This window comes from Neomonachus schauinslandi, chromosome 5 (assembly GCF_002201575.2).
Source record: "Neomonachus schauinslandi chromosome 5, ASM220157v2, whole genome shotgun sequence".
Taxonomy (NCBI): domain Eukaryota; kingdom Metazoa; phylum Chordata; class Mammalia; order Carnivora; family Phocidae; genus Neomonachus; species Neomonachus schauinslandi.
Genome location: NC_058407.1, coordinates 4,334,752 through 4,356,594, shown reverse-complemented (window position 1 = coordinate 4,356,594; position 21,843 = coordinate 4,334,752). Strand labels below are relative to the sequence as shown.

At 44.6% G+C, this 21,843-nt stretch overlaps 1 protein-coding gene across 1 annotated transcript in view; it reads left to right on the top strand.

The window, feature by feature from the left end:
• The first annotated feature begins 2,990 nt into the window (after positions 1–2,990).
• The window catches only part of ATXN10 (ataxin 10), a 163,116-nt gene continuing 144,263 nt past the window's right edge, over positions 2,991–21,843 (top strand). Inside the window, exon 1 of the mRNA XM_021687462.1 lies at positions 2,991–3,330. Within this exon, the coding sequence (XP_021543137.1) occupies positions 3,215–3,330 (116 nt within the window). The 5' untranslated portion in view covers positions 2,991–3,214. The remainder of the gene's footprint in view (positions 3,331–21,843) is intronic.

Genomic DNA, 21,843 nt, shown 5'->3' with positions numbered 1-21,843 from the left:
GGAAATGCAAATCAAAACTATAATGAGCTATCACCTCACACCTGTCACAGTGGCTAAAATAAAAAACACAAGAAACAAGAAGTGTTAGCGAGGATGTGGAGAAAAAGGAACCCTTGTGCACTGTTGGTGGGAATGCAAACTGGGGCAGCCACTGTGGAGCCACATACTCCATACTGGGTATGGAGGTTCCTCAAAAAACTAAAAATAGAACTACCCTACGATCCAGCAATTGCACTACTGGGTATTTACCCCCAAAATACAAAAACACTAATTCAGAGGGACACATGCACCCTGATGTTTATTGCAGCATTACCTACAATAGCCAAATTATGGAAACAGCCCAAGTGTCCACTGACAGATAAACAGATAAAAAAGATAAGGTATAAATATAGAATGGAATATTGTTTAGCGATAAAAAGAATGAAATCTTGCCATTTGCAGCAACATGGATGGAGCTAGGGAAATAGGTGATGGAGATTAAAGAGTACATTTATCATAATGAGCACTGAATAATGTATAGAATTGTTGAATCACTATATTGTACACCTGAAACTAATATTACACTGTATGTTAACTGTATTGGAATTAAAATAAAAACAATTAATGAAAAAAGAGAAAGGGAAAAAAGCATACTTGGATTGAAGCTCAAAAAAAAAAAAAAAGGAAAGGAAAAAATGCCATTTCACACAAGTGAAATATTAAATTAATTCTGTCAATTCAGTCAAGGTTGATATCCCCTAGTCGATTCTGGGCAGTCAATAACATCCACTGTTTGACCAATTTAATCTCCTTTTGTTTCCCATACTTGCCCATACTACTAGTCTGTAATGCACCTCTCTCTTTTAATCTTCTTGTAATTTTTTTCTTCCTCTCTTCCATCCTTCCTCTTTCCTGTATGTTTTGGATTGGTGTCCTTTTTTTTCCTGGAGGCATGTTATTTTCTTTCCCCTTTCTGAAAATATCTCTAAAAAAAATTCTTTGTTCATGAATTCAACTAATATTTGTTGGGAAATTACCATGTGGCAGGTCCTTCCCTAGGTGCGGGAATACATTATAGCAGTAAACAAAATAGATAAGTAAACTATGATATAGAAAGTGTTAAGTGCTATGGAGAACAGTTTCTTAGAATCAGGAATTCGGGTGGTATGTTTACAATTTTAAAAATCAACCAGGGAAGCTCATTAAGAGATCACTTCAGCAGATAGTTGAAGGAAGCAAGTACCAGCTGGGAGAGTGTGGAAGGTTCCACGCAAAAGGAATAGCATGTGCGAAGTCCTCAGGGAGGAGCGTACTTCCCCTGGTGGAGGACTAACAAGGAGACCAGCCTGGGAGGAAGAGACAGAAGTGATCGGGGTGAGCAGGAGGAGGGACACAGACTATTTAGGGACTTCTCCATTGGAAGAATTTTGGCTTTTACTTTGAGTAAAATGGAAATCCTTTAGAGGGTTTTGAGCAAAGTGAAATGTGGACTTACACTTTTTCTTAAATTTATTTATTTGACAGAGAGAGAGCACAAGTAGGCAGAACGGTAGGCAGAGGGAGAGGGAGAAGCAGGCTCTCTGCTGAGCAGGGAGCCCGATGCGGGGCTCCATCCCAGGAGCCTGGGATCATGACCTGAGCCGAAGGCCGCCGCTTAACCGACTGAGCCACCCAGGCGCCCCTGGACTTGCACTTTTAAAAAGATCTGGAATATAGGGAGGCAAGAGAAGAAGCCAAGAAACCAGTCAGGATATTGCAACATTTCAGGCAATAAATTTGAATATTATGGGGAATGTTTTCTGAAGCATCAGAGTAGTTACAATTGAGGATAGAAAACTAAGGGGCAAGATCTTGATGCATGGACAATACATTTGAGCAGTCCCCGCTCCCCAAGGAAATACTGAGTGATTTTGCCCTGCTAGTCTCAAGATCGTTAAACATTTTGAATTGTCTTTTGCACTTCTAGGTGATCTAATGCCTGGTACATAATTGGCACACAGGAATGTTTCTGAAATGAACATGCAGGCAGCTGAACCGGTAATGTTGAATTACGTTATCATGTAACTTGCCCGATAACTTGCCCGTCCGTGATCTATTTCTCTTGTATACTCTGGTGGTGTTCACTGTGTCTTTAAACTTTCCTTAGCAAAGAACATCAAAAGTGCCACATTATAAACACACTCCTACTCTTCAAATCGAAATGTCCCATAGCAATTTGTACAGTTCTCTGTCATAGCAGTTATCATTTGCCTCTTTTGTCTTGAGTTCCTTCAAGGTTGGGGTCCCTCCACCTAGCACAGGGCTTGGTGACAATATTGAAAGCATACATAATGCGATAAAGGGCAGTGGAAAGAAAATACACGAATTACCAACAACCAGCCACAGAACCTTGTCTGATTCTTGGAAAAATATATTCATTTCCCTTAGAAAAAAACAATTCTTACCCTACTGCTGCAGAATTCAGCTACTTGACTTCTAATTCTATTTTAAGCCCTGGATGAGCTAGAGCAACGTATTGTCACCCTACCTGAGGTGCCTGGTTAATGATCTGGTATCACCAGTAAACAATCACGAAGTACTGGGAGCTGAGCTCTCAGGGTCTGAGACTTGCACTGTGCTGACAGACTGCTCCACTTCCCAGTTGGGTCCATAACTCAACAGCAGGATGAGGTCTTCAACCTCATCCTTAAAATGAGCCTCCGACGACTCTCTGACACCCCCCACCCCCTCCGACAGGCTCCTCCACCCCCACACCTCCCTCAGAGTGCACCTGTCCCTGTACCCCTTCTTGCTCAGGCCCCCCCCCCCCCCCATCTCCTCCTCAGGGTGTACCTGACCCTGTCCCCCCACCGGCCAGGCTCTTCCTCCCCCACCCGCATCTCCCCCTCAGGGTGAGCCTGGGGCCCCGGCTCCTGCTCTCAGACCCCACGCCCTCCCGTCGCCCCTCCCCCTCCCTCCCCCCGAACTTCCGCTCGCACCCCCTCCCCTCAGGCGGGACTTCCGCTCGCGCCCCCTCCCCCCCGCCGCGTCGTCCCTGTTGCCGCCCGAGGGGAGGCTGGAAGCCTGTCCTCGCGCTCTCCCTCCGGGTCTGAGCTGCAGCGGCGCGGAGGCGGAGGCGGCGGCGGCGTTGTCCAGCGGCCGCGGGGCGCGCTCCTCCCCCGCCTGCGCTCCCCCCGCTCCTCCTCCTCCTCCTGCTCCTCGTCTTCGCCCGGCTCGGTGAGCTGCGAGCGGCAAGATGGCGGCGCCCAGGCCGCCGCCCGCCCGGCTGTCCGGCGTCATGGTGCCCGCGCCCATCCAGGACCTGGAGGCCCTCCGCGCGCTGACGGCGCTCTTCAAAGAGCAGCGGAACCGGTAACGGCCGGGCGGCGCGGGCGAGCGGGGAGCGGGCGCCCCTCCTCCCGGGCGGCGGGCGGCGGAGGCCTCCGCGGTGGGCCCGAGGGGCCCCGGGGGGCTGGCCCCTGCCCCCACCCGCCGGCACAGGTGCGGAGCCGGGCGCAGGAGGGGGACCGTTCCAGACGAGCCCGGTGCCACCTGCCGCCCGGCTTGCTGGCCGATCGCGCGCGGTGGGCCCCGGCCCGGAGCACTGGCGTGGCCCGCAGTCGCGGAGCGGCGTCCCGGCGGGGACGGGCGCGTGGATCGCCGTCGCTGCGCGGTGGGGACAGCCTTCCGGGGCTGGGGGCAGCGCAGTTTGGGGAGTGGGAGCTCCCTGGTCCGGGAGGGGCCGGCCGCTTCAATTCTGACTGCCATTCCGGGGCGGGGGCCGGCGGCAAGACAGGCAAGTGCAAAGGGGCCCCGGACTCTGGCGGACCTGCTTGGTTCCTGGCCTTACAAGCTGTGTGTTATTGGGCGATGTCTCCAAGCCTTAGGTTTTTTTGTTTTTTGGTGTGTTTTTTGTTTTTGTTTTTTTTTTTTTTTTGGTCTAAAATGGGAATATAATCTATAACTTCATTGCGGGATTGTACAGAGGGATGAATGAAATAAATAAAGCATGTGAAAATACAAAGTATGTGACGCTCTCAGTCAGTGCTTGTTTTATTGTGTTTTAGTCTTCTCTGGGCCTCAGTGTCCTCATCTGTTGACGTGGGAATAATGTCGCACAGCATTTCCCTGGGAGGATTGCTGTAAGGATTAAATGAGATAATGCATATCAGATCCTTAGTACTAAATAAATGTTAGCTGGTATTCTTATCCTTTAATACATTTGTTGACCATCCCCCATGTGCCAGGCTTGTGCTACGTGATGAAGTTGAAAAATGAAGTCCTTTACTGGGAAGTCCTGTTCTGGGGGGAGCTGGCAGATAATTTTATCGGTGGGGGTGTATACAAAGAGCACAGAAAGCAGGGACAGCTAGACGCGGTTGGTCCAGATGATCAGTCCCCAGAGGCCCTCTAATCTTTAAATGGGACAGCTTGGTCTGAACACTTCTCCCTTAGATCACAGTAGAAGCATTGAGCTTTTGAAGGCGTGGTAAAAGCCCAGGGTACTATGTGGACTTTTGGGGAGATAATTAATTGATAAGATACTCCTGGGAGATTTGTTGATTGAGGTAATGCTTCAGCACATCTATACCCTGGTAGACCTCCCTTTTAGTTGATTATTAGCCCTCAGCCATTTACTGAGCACCTGCTCTGAAACAGGTTCTTTGCTAGGGGCTGAGGGTATAAAGGTGAATGTGGCATGATTGATCCCTTTTTTCAAGCGGGGTAGGGGAATCGCTGTGTAAACAAATTATAATGGTCTAGACAAGAAGGTGGTGGCACAGAGGGAATTTGTGGATCTGTTGGTTAGATGGTGGGCAAGGAAAGGCCTTAGATTATTTTGGCTGCATGGCTTACAGATGAGAGGGCTAATTAGAACAGTGTATGCAAAGGGATCATATGCAGATTTTGTAGGGCTCCCGAGAGGATTAAATGAAATAACGTAGGTAAGGTGTCTGGTACAGAGGTCTCGTTCAAACATCAGATCCCTCTTTATAACCTTTGGGATAAAATCCAAGACCCTGAGCCAGTTTACAGGGTCCTTCTTGAACTGTTGTGAGGGGAGTGGAAGGAGAGCCATTGAAGATTCTTTTTAGGGGGTGGCAAGATAAGTTCTGGGCATTAGAAAGAACTCTCTGCCATATTGGGGATAAATTAGGGAGGGTGAGGCTAGAGGCAGGAGACTTAAGAAGCTGATGTGGAAGCCCAAGTGAAAGAGAAAATTGCCTGAACTAGGACATTGTTAATGGGGATGGATAGGATAAATACTGAAAAATATTTACAAGGTTGGATGGACAGACATCAGGGTCCAATTGGATTGTTGGGGGAGAATGAGCAAATGAAGCTTTCCACATTTGGATTGAGCTTTTCTGGGTCAGTGTCCTTGTTCCATGCAGAGTTTGGAGACCAGGGAGAGGTGAACTGCTGTGCAGGTCTTGGGATGGAGAGGCAGGATTGTGTGGTGGTGCAGAGAGCCCTCCATGAGGGTTTGTAAGGACAGGCTGTTGGTTCTGGTTCTGTCACTGCCTCTGTACGTCTTAGAGCAAGTTACTAGTTGTTTCTCCAGTGCAGGTGGACCCAGAGGGAGGATGGGCCAAGGTACCAGGTGCTGGATGGGACGCAAAGTGAAGCAAAATGAGCGGCATGTAGAAAACACCAGACAAAACAAAAACAGACTGAGCAAAGTAATTGATGGAACAAAAGATGAAAATCGTGGCTGAAGTAATATATTTTGCGGTACCTCCCATATGTTTGACGTTACAAACACTAGCTTCTGTGGTAGCTGGAGTAAGAGAAGCATCCTGCTGTAGAAGAACAAAAACTTGGGAACCAGGTAGACCTGGACAGGACTTGTGGCTTATCTCTCTGGACTTCTCGTCTTGAAAATGGGGATGAAACTGCTCACTTTGCAGAGTTATCTTGAGAATCTGTGACATTATATGTAGAGCATGGTGTTTCACGCCATTTATTTAATACCAGTAGTTAAAAAGTGGTTGGGTTGTAAGTGACCGAGAACCCAATTGTGTTTAATCTCTTGCTTTTTAGAAAGCAGTTGAAGCTGTTTCAGAAGTTATAATTTATTCTAATTTTTGGGTTTCCAGGGGAAGGGATCCCAGGCTCTCATTACAATTTCTAGCACCCCAAAGTGAACAGATACTCTTATCCCATTATAATGGTTTTTGATGTTCCACAAATTCTTTGATACTCCATCCTTCAAGAGGAGGAGGTTAATTCCTCATCCTCATGTAAAATATATATATGTGTGTGTGTGTGTGTGTGTGTGTGACTTCTGAGACAAGGTCATAAACGGCAGTGCCGCTCCCTCTTTCCTCTCTCTTGAATCACTGACAAAGTCAGCTGCCATGTCATGAGGACACTCAAGTATCTGTGCAGAGAGATCTGTGTGGTGAGGAATGTGATGAACCATCTTGGAAGTAGATGATCTTAGTCCAGGGGAAGCTTTCAGCCCTCTGTGCAACCTCATGAGACCCTAAGCCAGAACCACCCCACGCAGCCACTCCCAGATTCCTGACCCTCAGGCCTGTGCGAGACCATAAGTGTTATCATTTTAAACAGCTATGTTTTGGGGTAATTTGTTATATTGCAATAGATCGTTAATATACCGATCTAAATTCTTCATGCTCTGGATTCCATAACCCACTTCTTGAATAGTATCTTAATCACAAAAATCCATAAAAAATTGCTTAGAGTCATAAAATCCCAGTATTAAGATACTGGGTGGTGCCGTCGGTTAAGCCTCTGACTCTTGGTTTCAGCTCAGGTCATGATCTCATTGTCGTGAGATTGAGCCCTGTGTTGGACTCTGTGCTCAGTGAGGAGTCTGCTTGAGATTCTTCCTCTCCCTCTGCCCCTCCTGCTGGTGCTCATGTCCACTCTCTCTCTGAAATAAATAAATCTTTTAAAGAAAAAGATAATACTCAACTATTCTCTGTGGAAGGTAATTCTGTTTCTTATTACATTTGTTTTATACCTTTTGTTTAATGTACATACCTGCATTTTTAACATTTAACAAGTGATTTTTCTTGCTGTGCTGTGAGTCTTTGCAAGTCATTAAATTCTTTTTGAAACAAAATAAGATATGAGTACATTAAAAATTCTATTTTGGGGTTTTTGCTGGAGGTTTTCCAACCCTTTAGTTACCTTCATGGTGTATCTCTACATCATCTCTCTCTGTGATGTAGCCAGATCCCCAGGTTAACATGTAGAGTTGAATGAAATTTGTTGTCTTACTCTATACCTCCACTGTCCATTAAGTAGCCATTAGCTGTATTGGATTTTAAATTAAATTAATTTAAATTTAAAATTAGTTTAAATTAATTAGAAATAAGTAAAATGAATAATTGTGTTCCTTACTTGGACTAGCCACATTTCAAGTACTCGGTAACCACATGTGGTTAGTGGCTGCCCTTCTGCTCACTGCAGATGTGGAATGTTTTCATCCTTGTAGAAAGTTCTATGGGTAGTGCTGCTTACTCTTTTTTTCTGTGGAGAAGATTATGTTCTGGTTCTGAGCATTCCTGAACTAATGTAACATTTTGATACTACTTTCTCTAAATTCTCAAACTGATACCTCTTTGTTCTTCCATTTGATAAAGTTTTTTTTTTTTTTTAAGGTTTTATTTATTTATTTGAGAGAGAGAGCACAAGCAGGGAGGAGAGGCAGAGGGAGAAGCAGACTCCCCGCTGAGCAGGGAGCCTGATGTGGGACTCGATCCCAGGACGCTTAGATCGTGACCTGAGCTGAAGACAGATTTTAACCGACTGAGCCACCTAGGTGCCCCCATTTGATAAGCTTCTTGAATGAAGTGAGCATATCACATTCACTGTATCCGTAGCATCTAGCATGGAGTCTGATAATTAGAGGTGCTTGACAAATTTTTGTGGAATTGCTGGTATATGTGTATAGCTTATTACTCATTGTGCATGCTTGGTCTTTTCTTCCAACCTCATTTAAAATATATGTGTATGTATAGGCATATATATGTATGTATGTATGTATACATACTTATTTTTTAGCTTTTGTCAGGATGGCTTATTTTTCCTCTTTAATCTGTGTTAAGTTAAAATTGTTTTTCTGGGGGTGCCTGGGTGGCTCGGTCGGTTGGGCATCTGCCTTGGCTCGGGTCGTGGTCCCGGGGTCCTGGGATCAAGTCCCGCGTCGGGCTCCCTGCCCGGTGGGGAGCCTGCTTCTCTCTCTCCTCCCTGCTTGTGCTCTCTCTCTCTATCTCCATCTGTCTCTCTCAAATAAATAAAATCTTACAAAAAAAATAAAATTGTTTTTCTGTTTACTTTCTTCCAGGTTTTGTACATCCCATCGAATAGTACAGCTGTTTTCCCTCCATCCTTCTGAACCCCTTTGCCATATAAACTGTTTCCTTTGTTTTAAAGAGAGCACTTATTATATTGTAACATACTTCGTATTATTTTGTAGTGATTTTTTACTGATTCTCTGCCTCCTTCCAGAATAGGAGGCCCAGGAGGGTAGAGATGTTTGGCTTTTGTTTGAATTATTCTGTTGGATAATGCTTCTTGAATTTGAATTTTTTCATCAGTACATCAGCTGGTATTTCTTCAAATGTTGCTTCTTCCCCATTCTTGCCTTTCCTTCTAGAACTCCACTTACACATGTTAAACCTTTCACTATATATATATATATATATATATATATATATATATATATTAAAGATTTATTTATTCGTGAGAGCGAGAGAGAGCATGTGTGCACACAGAGAGGGACGGAGGGAGAGAATCTTCAAGTAGACTCCCCGCTGAGCACAGAGCCTGTCTCGGGGCTCGATCTCACAACCTGAGGTCGTGACCTGAGCTGAAACCAAGAGTTGGATGCTTAACTGACTGAGCCACCCTGGGGCCCCATCACTATGTTTTATATGTATCACAGGCTCCTTTCTCTATTGTCCCTTCTCAGAGTTTCTGTTTGAAAATTTGCTACTAATCTGCTTTCTAGTTTTCTGATCCTCTCTTCTGCTGTGTTTAGTCTACTGTTATCTGCTGTGTTCTTAGTTTCAGATACTGTATTTTTAAGTTATCATATTGCAGAAAAAAGATTACTTCTTGAACATATTAATTATAGTTGATTAATTATAGTTTCAAATTATAGTTATTTGAAAGAATGTGCCTGAGGGGGGGGCGCCTGGGTTGCTCAGTCGGTTAAGCGTCTTGGTTTCAGGTCAGATCTTGATCTCATTGCTAGTTCAAGCCCCGCGTTGGTCTCCACACTCCGTGTGGGGCCTACTTGAAAGCAACCAAAAAAAATGTGCCTGGTAACTTTCTCTTGTCAGTTTTTCTTGTATTCAGTAATTTGGTCCTGTCTCTTTTATTGAACACTGAATGTTGTGTAGGAAAAATTGAGGCCATTTCTAGATATCTTCCCTTTGACGAATATCTGCAAACTCAAAACCAGAATCAGTCTAAAAACTATTTCTTTTAATAATGATGGTGGAATGGGCGCCTGGGTGGCTCAGTCATGATCCTGGAGTCCCGGGATCGAGTCCCACATCGGGCTCCCTGCTCAGCAGGGAGTCTGCTTCTCCCCCTGACCCTCCCCCCTCTCATGTGCTCTCTCTCTCTCTCTCTCATTCTCTCTCTCAAATAAATAAATAAAATCTTAAAAAAAAAATAATGATGGTGGAACAACTTGATATCTAATTGGAATAAAATGACCTTTGGCCCACATACTGCACCATCCACAAAAAATACCTCAACATAAAAGCTAAAACTATAAAGTGTTGGGAAGAAAACATGGGAGAATATCTTTGTGACCTGGAGTGTAGGTAAACATTTCTTATCCAACACACAGATAACACCATGCAAGAAAAAATTGACTTTATCAAATTAGACTTTGTCAGAATTAAAAACTTATATTCATCTCTAGATACCATTAAGAAAATGAAAAGGCAAGCCATAAACTGAGAAAATACTTGCAATTCATATATCTGACAAAGGACATGTTTTAGAATATACAAAGTGCTCCTACAACGCAATAGTAAAAAGACGGACCTAATTAAAAAAATTGGGTGAAAAAATTCTATGCTTCACAAAAGAAGATACAGTACATAAGTGTCCAACAAACATAAAGTGCTCAGTGTTATTAGTCATTAAGGAAATGCAAATTAAAATGAGATACCACTTTACATTCTTTAGGATAGCTGTAACAGCAAAAAAAGGAAAGTAAGTGTTGGTGAGGATGTGGAGAAATTGGAACGCTTGGACCTTCTTAGTGGGAAAGGTAAATGGTGTAGCTACTATGGAAAGGAGTTTGGTGGCTCCTCAAAAGGCTAATGTGACTCAGCAGTCCCACTCGTAGGCATGTATCACAGACACAACTGAGAGCGGAGGCTCCAGCACATACTTGTGTGCCCGTGTTTGGTGTGTGAACTCACAGTGGCCAAAAGATGGAAACAACCCAAGTGTCCACCAGCAGATGAATGGATACACAAAATGTGGTCTATCCACACGTTGAAATATTATTGAGCAATAAAAAGGGATGAAGTGTTGATCCGTGCTACGATATGGATGAACCTTGAAAACATGCTCAGTAGAGGAAGCTAGACATAAAAGGACAAATACATGATCCCACTTTTATAAAGTACCTAGAATTAGGCAAATTGGAGATAGCACATTAGAGGTTACCAGTGGTTGGGGGTGGGGAGGAGTTAATGCTTAATGGCTATAGAGTTTCTATTTGGGGTATTCAAAAAGTTTTGGCATTAGATGGTGGTGGTGGTTGCACAACAATGTGAATGTAATTCAAACCACTGAATTTTACACTTAAAAATGGTCAAAATGGCAAAATTTATGTTAGATACACAGTAGTTTCCCCCCCCACCTTATTCTTGGGGGACATGTTCCAAGGCCCTCAGTGGATACCTGAAATTGTAGATAGTACTGAATCACATATATACTATGTTTTTTCCTATCCGTACTGTCTATGATAACATTTAATTTATAAATTAGGCACAATAAGAGATTAACAGCAACAAATAGTAAAATAGAACAATAATAGCATACTGTAATAAAAGTTTTTGTGAATGTGGTCTCCCTCAGAATATCTTTCTGTGCTGTATTCACCCTTCCTGTGATGACGAGATGATAAAGTACCTACCTGCTGGCATGAAGTGGGGTGAATGATGTAGGTGTTGGGGCGTAGCGTTAGGCTGCCATTGACCTGATGGTACATCAGAAAGCGGGCATCTGCTTCTGGACTGTGGTTGACTGCGGGGTAACTGAAACCGTGGAAGGTGAAGTTGTGGATAAGGGCACGGGGACTACTGTATTTTACCACAATAAAAAAAAATTAATGCAATATACAAAAATCCATCAAATTATACCTTTGAAATGGGTGAATTATATACTATAATTTACTATGTAAATTATATCTCAAGCTTTTTAAAAATTTAAAATTAATATTTGAGTGGGGGGGAGGGGCAGAAAGTCCAATGTGGAGCCTGACGTGGGGCTCGATCCCATAACCTTGAGATCATGACCTGAGCTGAAATCAAGTGTCAGATGCTTAACCGACTGTGCCCCCAGGCGCCCCTCAATAAAGCTTTTATAAACAAAACCGTAATGAGATACCTTTGCATACCCATTGGAACAGCTAAAATTAAAATGACTGACAGAACCACATTTTGGTGAGGATGTGGAGCAACTGGAACTCTCATAAATTGCTGGTGGGAGTGTAAATGGTACACCTGCCTTGGGAAACATTTTGGGAGTTCTTTGTGAAGTTTATTATATACCTGCCTATGACTCTAGGTATTTACCTAAGAGAAACAAGAACATATGTCCACAAAAGACATAAAAAAAATTCTTGTAGTGGCTCTATTGATAATAGCCAAACACTAGGAACACTTCTGATGTCCACCAGTGGGGAATGGCTAAAACTAGTTGGTAATTTAAATGAATGAACCACCAGCAAACAGTATGGATGGATCTCAGGGACATACTGAGTGAAAGAAGCCAGACACATATGTAGTATGTAATTTTGTGTTTATGAAGTTCTACAATTGGCAAGGCTAATCAGTGGTGATAGAGATCTGAACAGTGGTTGTCAAAAGAGGTTGGGGATTGACTGGAAAGGAACATGAGGGAATTTCTGGAGCAAAGGAAATGTGCTTTATGTAGGTGGGGGTATTGGTTGCCTGGGGGCATGCATTTGTCACAACTCATTAAACTAATGTGATTTGTGTATTTCACTGTATGTAAAATTGTATCTCAGTTTTCTGCCTGTAAGTTATGACCCTTCTCACCAGTCCCCAAAAGAAAATGGGTATTATAATGCCTGCCTTGTAGGGTTGTTTGATGTAGGTATCAAGAGTGTGCTGTGTGTGGAGAGTCCAGAACGGTGCCTGGTATGAAGCCGGTGCCCAGCAGGCACGGACATTGCAGGCTCTTGTCCGGGTGCGAAGTGAAAAGAAATGTGTGGTAACTCTTGAGAATTTTGTGTATTTTAAAGTCGTGCTTGTAAAGTCTTTAATTTCATCTCATTTCCATGGTCAGATTCTTGTTTTAATAGGCTTTTGGAACTGCCTCTGAAACTTTGGAATAAGAAATAGGTCTAAGAACAAGAAACTCAATGGAAGAAAAATGGTTTTTCAGATCCAAGATGTGGGCAGTAATTTCATGCCACAATTGTAATTCCTTGGTAGAAAAGTATTTTAGCAATATTAAATAATTTTAAGAAGCTATAAGAACTTCCAGTAAAAAAAGCAAATACTTGAAAGTAACAGTGTTGTGACTTAGGCAGAGGAATTTAGATGAGTTTGCATGGAGTGACTGCTTTAGGAACTGACATTTAAAACAACCATACTTGTGTACTCTTTGGAAAAGGAAATTGAAGCTTTTCATTAGTTTTCTTCCTAGTGTTTTGTTGGTTTAAACTTTTGACGAATCAAAACCACAAATACGTAATAATGTCCATGCCTTTATGGAAGATGATAGAACAGATGATCTAACAAGTACCCATGCATTTCACTTGCAAAGTTAAAGTTTTGTCTTGTTCTCTCAAAGTCCAAAATGTTACTGATACTCTTAATGTCCTCTGGATGAGAACAAATTACAAGGTAGCAGCTTGAAACCACACACATTTATTATTTCACACGGTTTGTGAGGGTCAGGAATTGCTTGGCTGGGTGGACCTGGCTTAGTGTGTCTCCTGAGGTCGCAGTCAGGCTGTCCACCCGGTCATCCAGCCTCTGAAGGCCTGACTGGCTGGAGCCCCGATCCCAGGCTCTCGCCAGGCTTTGGGCAGAGGCTTCAGTCCTTGCCACATGGACCCTTCTTTAGGGCTGTTGACGCCATCGATCCAAGAGAGTGTGCTCAAGATGGACGCTGGAGCGTCTTTATAATCTTGGAAATGACCTACCCTTTCTGCTGCATATTGTCATGGTCACGAGAGGGATCACACATCAGGGCATGGTCACCAGGAGGGGGGGATTGTGGTGGGAGGGCTCTGTTTCACTGTCCAGTCCCATGACTTCATAAGTGATACCCTATATGCTGTATGCGCTACAGTTTGCATGTCATATTTACATTACGTTTTTGAATGCTGCCAGTTTTCACGCATGGAGAGCTAGAGCGTTAACTGCAGCAGTTGTTAAGTATACCAGCACAGGAATACATTATAATTTACCCTTTTACTTACTGATGGATATTTGGATGGCCTTGGAGTTTTTGAATTCCTACTGCACTCTTCTTTCTCCAAATGCAGGGGAGGCCCGTCCTAGCGCTGACTGTCGCGTGTTGGCCCTGATTACCACACGGTGTAGGGGGCTTCTGCCTGTCCTGAGCATGCTCCACTCCTTGGTTTTAGACCTGATTGTAGCTGAGCGTTTACATTCAGTTTTTGAGTATGGACATATGTGTCTTGTTTTAAAGCCGGGCTGTGTATTTATATATTTTAAAAAGAACCGTGATTATGTTGTTTGGAATGGAGGGGAGATGTGTCAGGTGTGACAGGCATCTCTGGCGCAGTTCCTGGTCTGTTTTGGGTGCTCAGTACATGTCAAACTGCATAGCGCGATGAGGACCCAGTGGCTGTGATGAGAGCACCCCTTCTGAGCGCTGTCCGAGAGCCAGTCAGTAGTGATTATTCTGGTTACTTCAAAGCTTTTAGTTTGGTTTACTTTTATTTCATCACTTCACACGTGCCAGTGTTTAGAACTGCAATGGTAGCTGATCCAGTGTTAAGAGCTATAGTCAGCACTTAACATAGCAAGAGCTCAGATGCTAGGATACTGAGTTTGTAAGTATGAATGTCTTATGCCTTCCTTCCTTTGCACATACACACACCTAATTTTCCCTTCAAGATTTAATTACCATTTCACCTCCTACTGAAAGCCTGCCTCCTGCCCTGTTTTCCCTGTGGCACTCTGTGCTTCCCTCTTTGAAAGAGCTTCCCGGAATGTTGTAATCAGTCACCTGCCAGCCCCACTGGAATGAAAGCAGCCTGAGGGCAGGCATCTACTTATTTACCTCTGTATTCTCAGGACCTGCTTGAAGTGCTAGCACAGAATGAGCACTTGATGGGGTTTTTATTATTTCTTGAATATTTAATTTTCTTGAGTCATTAGGTATAAAAAGAGAGTGTAGACAAAAGACTTTAGCAAGGAAGGTATAGAAAAAATGCCAAATATGACAGAGGACTATGATTTCAAAGGTAAAAAAAATGCCTTGGTATTCCTAATTGCTTGTATAACTACGTTGACAAACTTTCACAAGGGGAATAGAATGAGTACGTTAGAGGTCATCATATATAGAACCCAAAAATAACCTATCCGTCTGTGTATACACATATTCACATAGGTTTTCCCCAAACATTACTGAGCCTCTGGCCAGCAAGAATCTTTGGCTGCACCAAAAACAAAAACAAAAAAATGAAACAAAACGAAAAACCCAAAAAAACCCACACGAGTCGTCAGCTTCACTAAGGTCACCATATGGCATCTTGACTCAACCATGATTCAGATCAGCTTTGTTGAGAGAGAACATCAATTAAGTGATGCTGTAAAAAGCACTTTGCAGAGTAGGATGACAGTTTCCTTTATTTTTACCTAGGCCATGAGCTGGAGGACCACATGGAACGATTTGGTAAGGTGTTCTGACTCAACTTCAAAATACAGATGTGGTCAGGGTGAGCCACCCTCACATTCAATTATCTTAAATGGACAAAACAGACAGGAAGACGTTGGAGCCAGCAAGTCAAAGTAAATAAGGCTGGGGCTGTGACCACCAGTGCCCTCAGAGCAGAATTTCTCAGCTCCTCATTCTTCCAGTCTTTTGTAGTGGTCCCTGGACCTTGGGCAAGGAAACTCACACAGAGGCCCAGGAACCCCGGGCCCGCCTGCACTGAGTCTACCTCTGCCCGCCACAGGCCTGGATAAGTCATGTCCGAGCTCAGGAGCCCGTGTGTGAGCCAGTGAGGCTCTTATCGCAGCCCCCGAGCCGTTGGCGTGTGTCGGGCTCAGGGAAGTGCCTGGCACGCAATAAGCACGATTTAAGTGTTCGTGGTTGTCATCATCCTTGAGAGTATTTACAGCTTTATCGAAGGACATTAAAGAGGACAAATGGTAAGATATACCATTACATGATGGAAAACCTCAGCGCAAAGACATCCACTCTCCCCAGAGTGACTTGTGGTTTCAGTGCCCCTGAAAATAAAATCTCGACAGGCGTATTGGTGGAAATTCACAAGCTGATTTTCTCATTTATATGGTGAACGAGGTTTTATGTTACTCCCCGATTCCCTTAAGGCTTTGTATGAACCCTTTTCTGACTCCTCAGCTCTGAAAGCCCTTCGTGTTTGCCCTCCACAAAATTCTATGCGTCCTCATTTTCTTCTCTGAACATTGGTCTTCTTGATCGAAGTGAAATACGGCTTGCCTCTGAGGGATGCCTTTCCAGAAGGTCTTCCAAGTGGGAGGCTGTTTTCTTTCTCCAGCGTACCGTGGGCTTGAAGGCGTGCTAGGCATTCTCCTTGATGTCCTGGCTGCTTTCAGATCTTCTCCTCTGGAAGCCTTCCAGCTTTCCATCTCATGCCATCATTGTGTACCCCATGTGTGACCACTTTGGCCGCTAGAAGAATTCCCTGGGTCACTTCACCTCGTTCCTTGAAGAGTGAACCCTAGGCCACTGTTAACTCTGTGCTGCTTGTCTGATCTTAAATCTTGGTTATTTCGGTATTCACATAGATCACCATTCTGTTACTCTGGCTTTTTGTTTCTTGTCTTTCTGCCAGTGAGCTTGACCACCACCCTGCCTAACCACAGACTGCCAGCACCACCCAGGCCTTATCACTAACTAGAGCTGCCTTCCTGCCACAATCTCTGGCCCCCTGTTTGATCTTTTCTAGGTCACCTCCCCCAAGGGTCTTCAATCTGACCAGGGCCTACAGTCTGTTGATCCTACTACTTTTTCTGTTTCTGTTGAAATTTTAAGTAGGCTCCACGCCCAACGTGGGGCTCGAACTCACAACTCTGAGATTAAGAGTCCCGTGCTCTACCGACCGAGCCAGCCAGGCGCCCCGATCCTACCACTTCTATTTCCTGTCCCTTCTGTTCCTCAGGTTCACATTTTCCTTCTTGACCCACGTTAGACTGATGGGTAGGTAATAAAAGCATTGGCTTGTGTATCCACCCTTGGTTCCCTTGTCTCTGCCTCAGGCTTCCCTGGGATGACTGCAGCTCTGGTTAGAGCTGGCTGTGTCCTCTGCCTGCACCCAGGTGACTGCGCAGGGCTGGAGAAAAGCTTACAGCCATGCTCACCGGTCTTGCAGGAAGCTGACGATCCTTACGGAACCGTGCTGATGGGTCTGTGTGTAGATTGGTCACGAGCTTGCCTTAGTGCTGCCTGGCAGTCCTCCTGTCTCTCCCTAGTCCATTCGGTCTCCTGCTGTCCTGGTCAACCAGGTCACGCCTTTCGCTTTCCTTAACTTTCCGTTGTCTCTCCCTCATCCTCACTCCTGGCTTCCTATTTTACTGAGAAGAAGGAAGCAACCAGAAGGTAATTTCCAGGACTCCCCATCACCCTCTCTCCCCAGCCACCTGTATCCGTGCCCATCACCTGCCTTCCCTTCTGGCGCTGTGGATGAACGACCCTGCTCTGAATGCCACCACCCTCGGACGTGCACACTCTACTTCACTCCCTTTTGCATGCATTGCTCCAGTAATTCTCCGCCCCTTCTTAAATCATCAGTTTTACCCTTTCTGTTGGATTATTTTCATCTGATTATACATCTGTAATTTTTCCCATTGTGAGAAAACTATTTTCTTGAGCTGTGATCCCATTTTTCTGCTCCCTTTTATAATGGAACTTCTCCAAAGAGTGATTTATATTTACCTACCTCAGTTTCTCATTTGAACCCCATTCTATGCTGCTAACCATTGGTGTTCCTCTTCAGTTCTTCGCTCCCTTGACCTACCAGCTGTGTTTGATGGAGTTGCTCACATCTTTCTCCTTGAAACACTTTCTTCGCCCGCCTTGCATGCCACCACCCTCTTCTGAATCGCCTCCCTTGTTGGCTGCTCCTTCCTGGCTCCCAGGGCTCGGTCCTCAGACCTCTTCTCTCTCCTCCCTGTGCTTACTTCACTCCCGAGTGACCTCGTTCAGTCTCGTGCTTCAATACTCTCCCGTCTGCTGGTGGCTGTAACATTTTGCCCAGGCTGAGCTTTCCTTCTGAACTCCAGACTTGTGGATTCCCTTGCCTCCCGCATGGTTCATTGTTTCTGGAAAGCACCTCCAGCCTCACCAGTCCCAGCCTGCGGAGCCCCACACCCCCTGGATACCTCCAGGCAGCCTTCTCACTTTCAGTGAGGAGCTGCACAGACATCTTTTGTGATGTTGCTCAGGCCACAGTTCTGGAGTCCTCCCTGAATCCCCTTTCTCAGATGGCCCTCATGACAATTTTCTCATCAGATCTTGTCGGCTCTATCTTGAGAATATATCCAGAGTCTGATCTCTGCTTACTCTGCTGCTGCCATTATTTTCCTAGAACAAGGTCCTAACTGGTCTTCTGGTGCCTTCTCTTCCTCCCCTGTGGCCTGTTCATCACAGAGCAGCCAGAGGGGTCCCTCAGAATCAAGGGCACTAGAGCCCTCCGTGGCTTCCTGTCGGGATACAAGCCGAAGTCCTTCCAGCTCGTGTGGTGTGGTTCCATCTTGCCTCCGACTCAGGTTACCTTTCCATTCCCTCGTCGGGCTGCCTCTCCGCGAGCCCTCCGTCTTCCCTGTGATGCACCAGATACGCCTTTGCCTTCCATCCACGTCTCCCAGGAAGGGGCCCGGCGTTTCCTTACCGTCTCTGGTTCTGTGCTCAAAGACCACTTTTCTGAATAAGGTTTTAATAAGGTTCTTAATGAGGCCTTACGTACAAAATCTTTCTCTGCCTGAGAATATGAAGACATTCTCCATACGTTTTCTTCCAGAGCTTTGTAATGTTGGCTGTAGCATGTAATCCTAGATGCATATGGAGCTCCTTTCTCTGTCTGGTTATATAGGCGAGGGCCCAGTTCCATTTTCCCCATATGGCTAGTGGTTGCCGCGGCCCCACAGAGTGGCCCAGCCCCCCACAGATCCCGTGGCCCTGCTGTCACTCGTCAGGTTGCTTTGACTGCAGTGCTGTTCCTGGACACTCCAGCCAGTGGTTTAACTTTCCACCTGTGTGCCAGTTTCACCTTTTCTTGGCTTCTTTCACTTGGCATCGTGCATTTGCGACTCGATTCTCACGAGAGGTGAGTTTTGACTGTAGTGAGGACAGTGGGAAAGGGGGAAGCGTGTCATTTTTGGGGGGAGTGGGGAGAGGACCGATGTGTGTGGACTCTTTAAAGCAGGGGTGCTAGACTGGTCCGGGGGCCACGTCGGGCCCACCTTTTATGAATGTCTGTGTCTTTTTCTTTTTTTTCTTCAATGCCCTGTGAGTAGGTTTTACATTTTTAAATGGTTGGGAAAAATAAACTTTGTGGCACATGAAAACTGCATGAACTTTAAGTGTCAGTGCCCCTCAGTGGAGCTTTATGAGCACTCTGCCGTGTTCGTTCGCTCAGGTGTTGTCTGTGGCAGCCCTGTCTGTCGGAGCCGTGACACACGTGGGCGGGCTCTCCAGTCCCAAGTGCTTTACGCCCTGGCCTTTTCTAGATAAACGGTTGGACTGCGCTGTCAGGGACAGCTTGAGAGTTCCAGATGGAACAGAAGAGGGAAGGAAGAGAGCTTGAGGTCTACAAAGATGAATCTCAGAATTCTGCCACAGGCGGTTTCTGGCAGGAGAAGCAAATGTTTTTATTTTCTGTTTTATTTTGTTCAGTCCAGCTGGTTAGATCAGTAAGCAGGGTGCGGGGAGGGGTGGGGGGGAGATTGTGGTTTTAAATAACAACCAGTGATTCTTTTTTTTTTTTTTTCTGCTGCAAGGGTTTATTATTATGTTTAGTCTACAAATTTGATCTTTTAAGAAAAATTCACAAAATATTCAGTTGAAACCACATTTCTGGTTCATCAAATTTCAAATATATTTTACTGTGCTGAACAATATATTCTAATGCTGTCTAAAACACAGCCAAATTATTTGTCTTTATTCATTTATACACACTCTGTAATTTTTTGAAAACCAAGATTAAGATAAAAAATACCAACAAAACAACCAGTGATTCTTATTTTAATCTTGGAACTTGGGCGCAAGGTATAGAATCCATCTTTTCTCAACCAGGGAAGTCTCAGCAGGGCAGGGCAGTGAGGAGCCTTTGGTTTCCTTTTCAGTAGGAGGCCCAGCCTGACGAATGACTGACTGGAAAATGTGTGTGCACATGGGACCGCGGGCCTATCTAATCTCTGACATACGGTCATGGGGAGTTTTCTTTAATTTTATTCAGACGGGACTTGCCAAGATTAAACCTTCAGATCTGTTCAAACTTGAAGGAAATGAAATTCTATCTTTTGTAGAATTCAAAGGCTTTTTTTTTTTTTTTGGTAATGTAACATTTCATTTTTACGTTGTCTTCGGGGTATGCATTCCTATCTAATAGGAATGTCTAACAGTTGAATTTTAATTGTCCTCCTAAGTACTTTCTGCCTTCTGTGAATACAGTAGCTAAGCTTTTTAAAGTCTGAATATTTTGTGTTAGTTTGGTTAGAGCAGAAGTGACAGCAATTATGATCATTAATAGTAACATTTGTAATATGGAACGATTGATCTTTACTGTTCCACTGTCGTCAATCATTTCACATATTTAGCCGCATTGTCTTGACTGTGAACTTAGAACTTGAAGACAGAGTACATTAGGGCTATTTGGATCTGTTATACCAAATAGCTTTCTTTCAAGGCTGTCGAGGAATACAGAAGTATATACAAGACTGTTAGATGCTTTCCTAGTTCTTACTGGTAGCGAGTGAAAGCTCTTTCTGTCTGCATCTGATGAAAGTTGTTCATGTATTGTACACAAAGATGGTGAGTCAAGTCTATAACCATTTATTATATCACTCTCAAGGAAAGGGTTTTTTCCTTCTGCTCTTTCTAGGGGAGCCAAACATCCAACAAATAGTCTTTGCTATCGGGAAATTTAAAACATGGTCAGTCGGGTTACATTCCCTCTTTAAGCTCATCTGTTGTGTCACCTGTGGAGAAGGAGAAATTAGATGTTTGTTAAGTGTCAGTCATAAGATACCTACATTTTACTGAAAACATGACCTTTTTTCGAGGATAAAGGAGATATGCAGGCCAGGATATATGGATTCCCTAACGGGAATGGAAGAGGAGAACGGATACCTCGATTGTTCTCCATCTCCGGTTGCTGCCACCCCGTGCACTAAGTCCCCTGCTCACCTCGGCTGGTGCCTGGCTCAGGGTGCACGCTCAGTATGCACCTGTGAGGCAGGCAGATGCCACCGAGTGTGCGGAATGTCTCATCACTGTTTTCAACTTGAATAAATACAATTAGTGAATGCCAGATCTGGGCCCTAGAGATACAGAAAAAAATAGGATAGGCTCTGTTTTCCTGTGATTTATGGGCCAGTGGGGGATCTGGGCTGGAGAAGTGAGTATAATCTAATGTGGGTATTAGTCCAGTCTTATGGGTGGAGTTCAGTGGGACGTTGAGGTGGGAGCTGGTCTTCCTGGAGTAGCGGGGGAGTTTCTCCAGGGCTGGGAGTGTTCAAAAGGCCTCAATAAAGAGATGCAGGATTTTGCAGGCAGAGAGTTGGGGGGGGGGTTGTGTGGAAGGTGCATTCTGGGGGAGGGTGTACGTTTAAGCAAAGAGGTTTGCAAGTGTCTGGTGTTTTCAGGAGTCCATGGGTGTGCAGCCTGGGGAGAGCAAATGACAGTGATCACCGTCCCGAATTGTTTTCTCTTCACACCGCAAACGTGAGTTGCCGTGTGCTGAATAAGGGCTACCATGATGATTCTCTGGCAGCTATTAATAGTTATTTTGACTTTGGGAAGATGATGATTGGCCTTAGCTCAGTTAAACATTTTTCTTTTGATTAAAAGTGTAACAAAGGAGAAAGGCCTGGTGCATATGTGACAGATTATCATGCGACATTGGGAATTATTCATAGGATAGTTCGCGAACTTACTAATTGTTCCTTGCTTGGACTCTCAGTTCTCCAGTTTACGCAAGAACAGTGCTTTTTTTCGCATCTTGCTTTATCATCTACCACAGTTTGAGTCCAAAGCTTTTGATGTGTTCGATACCAGTACTGAGTACAACAGATGTTAAGGTTTCAAAGAGCGGCTTCTGGGAAGACCGTTCATGGTAGCAAGGTGGTGACTGCAGGAGCGTAGCTTGCAAAGGCCCGGCGGGCAGAGGTCATGTCGGCTTCCTCATCACAAGTGAGATGATGCTATCTCAGTAGGAGAAAGAGG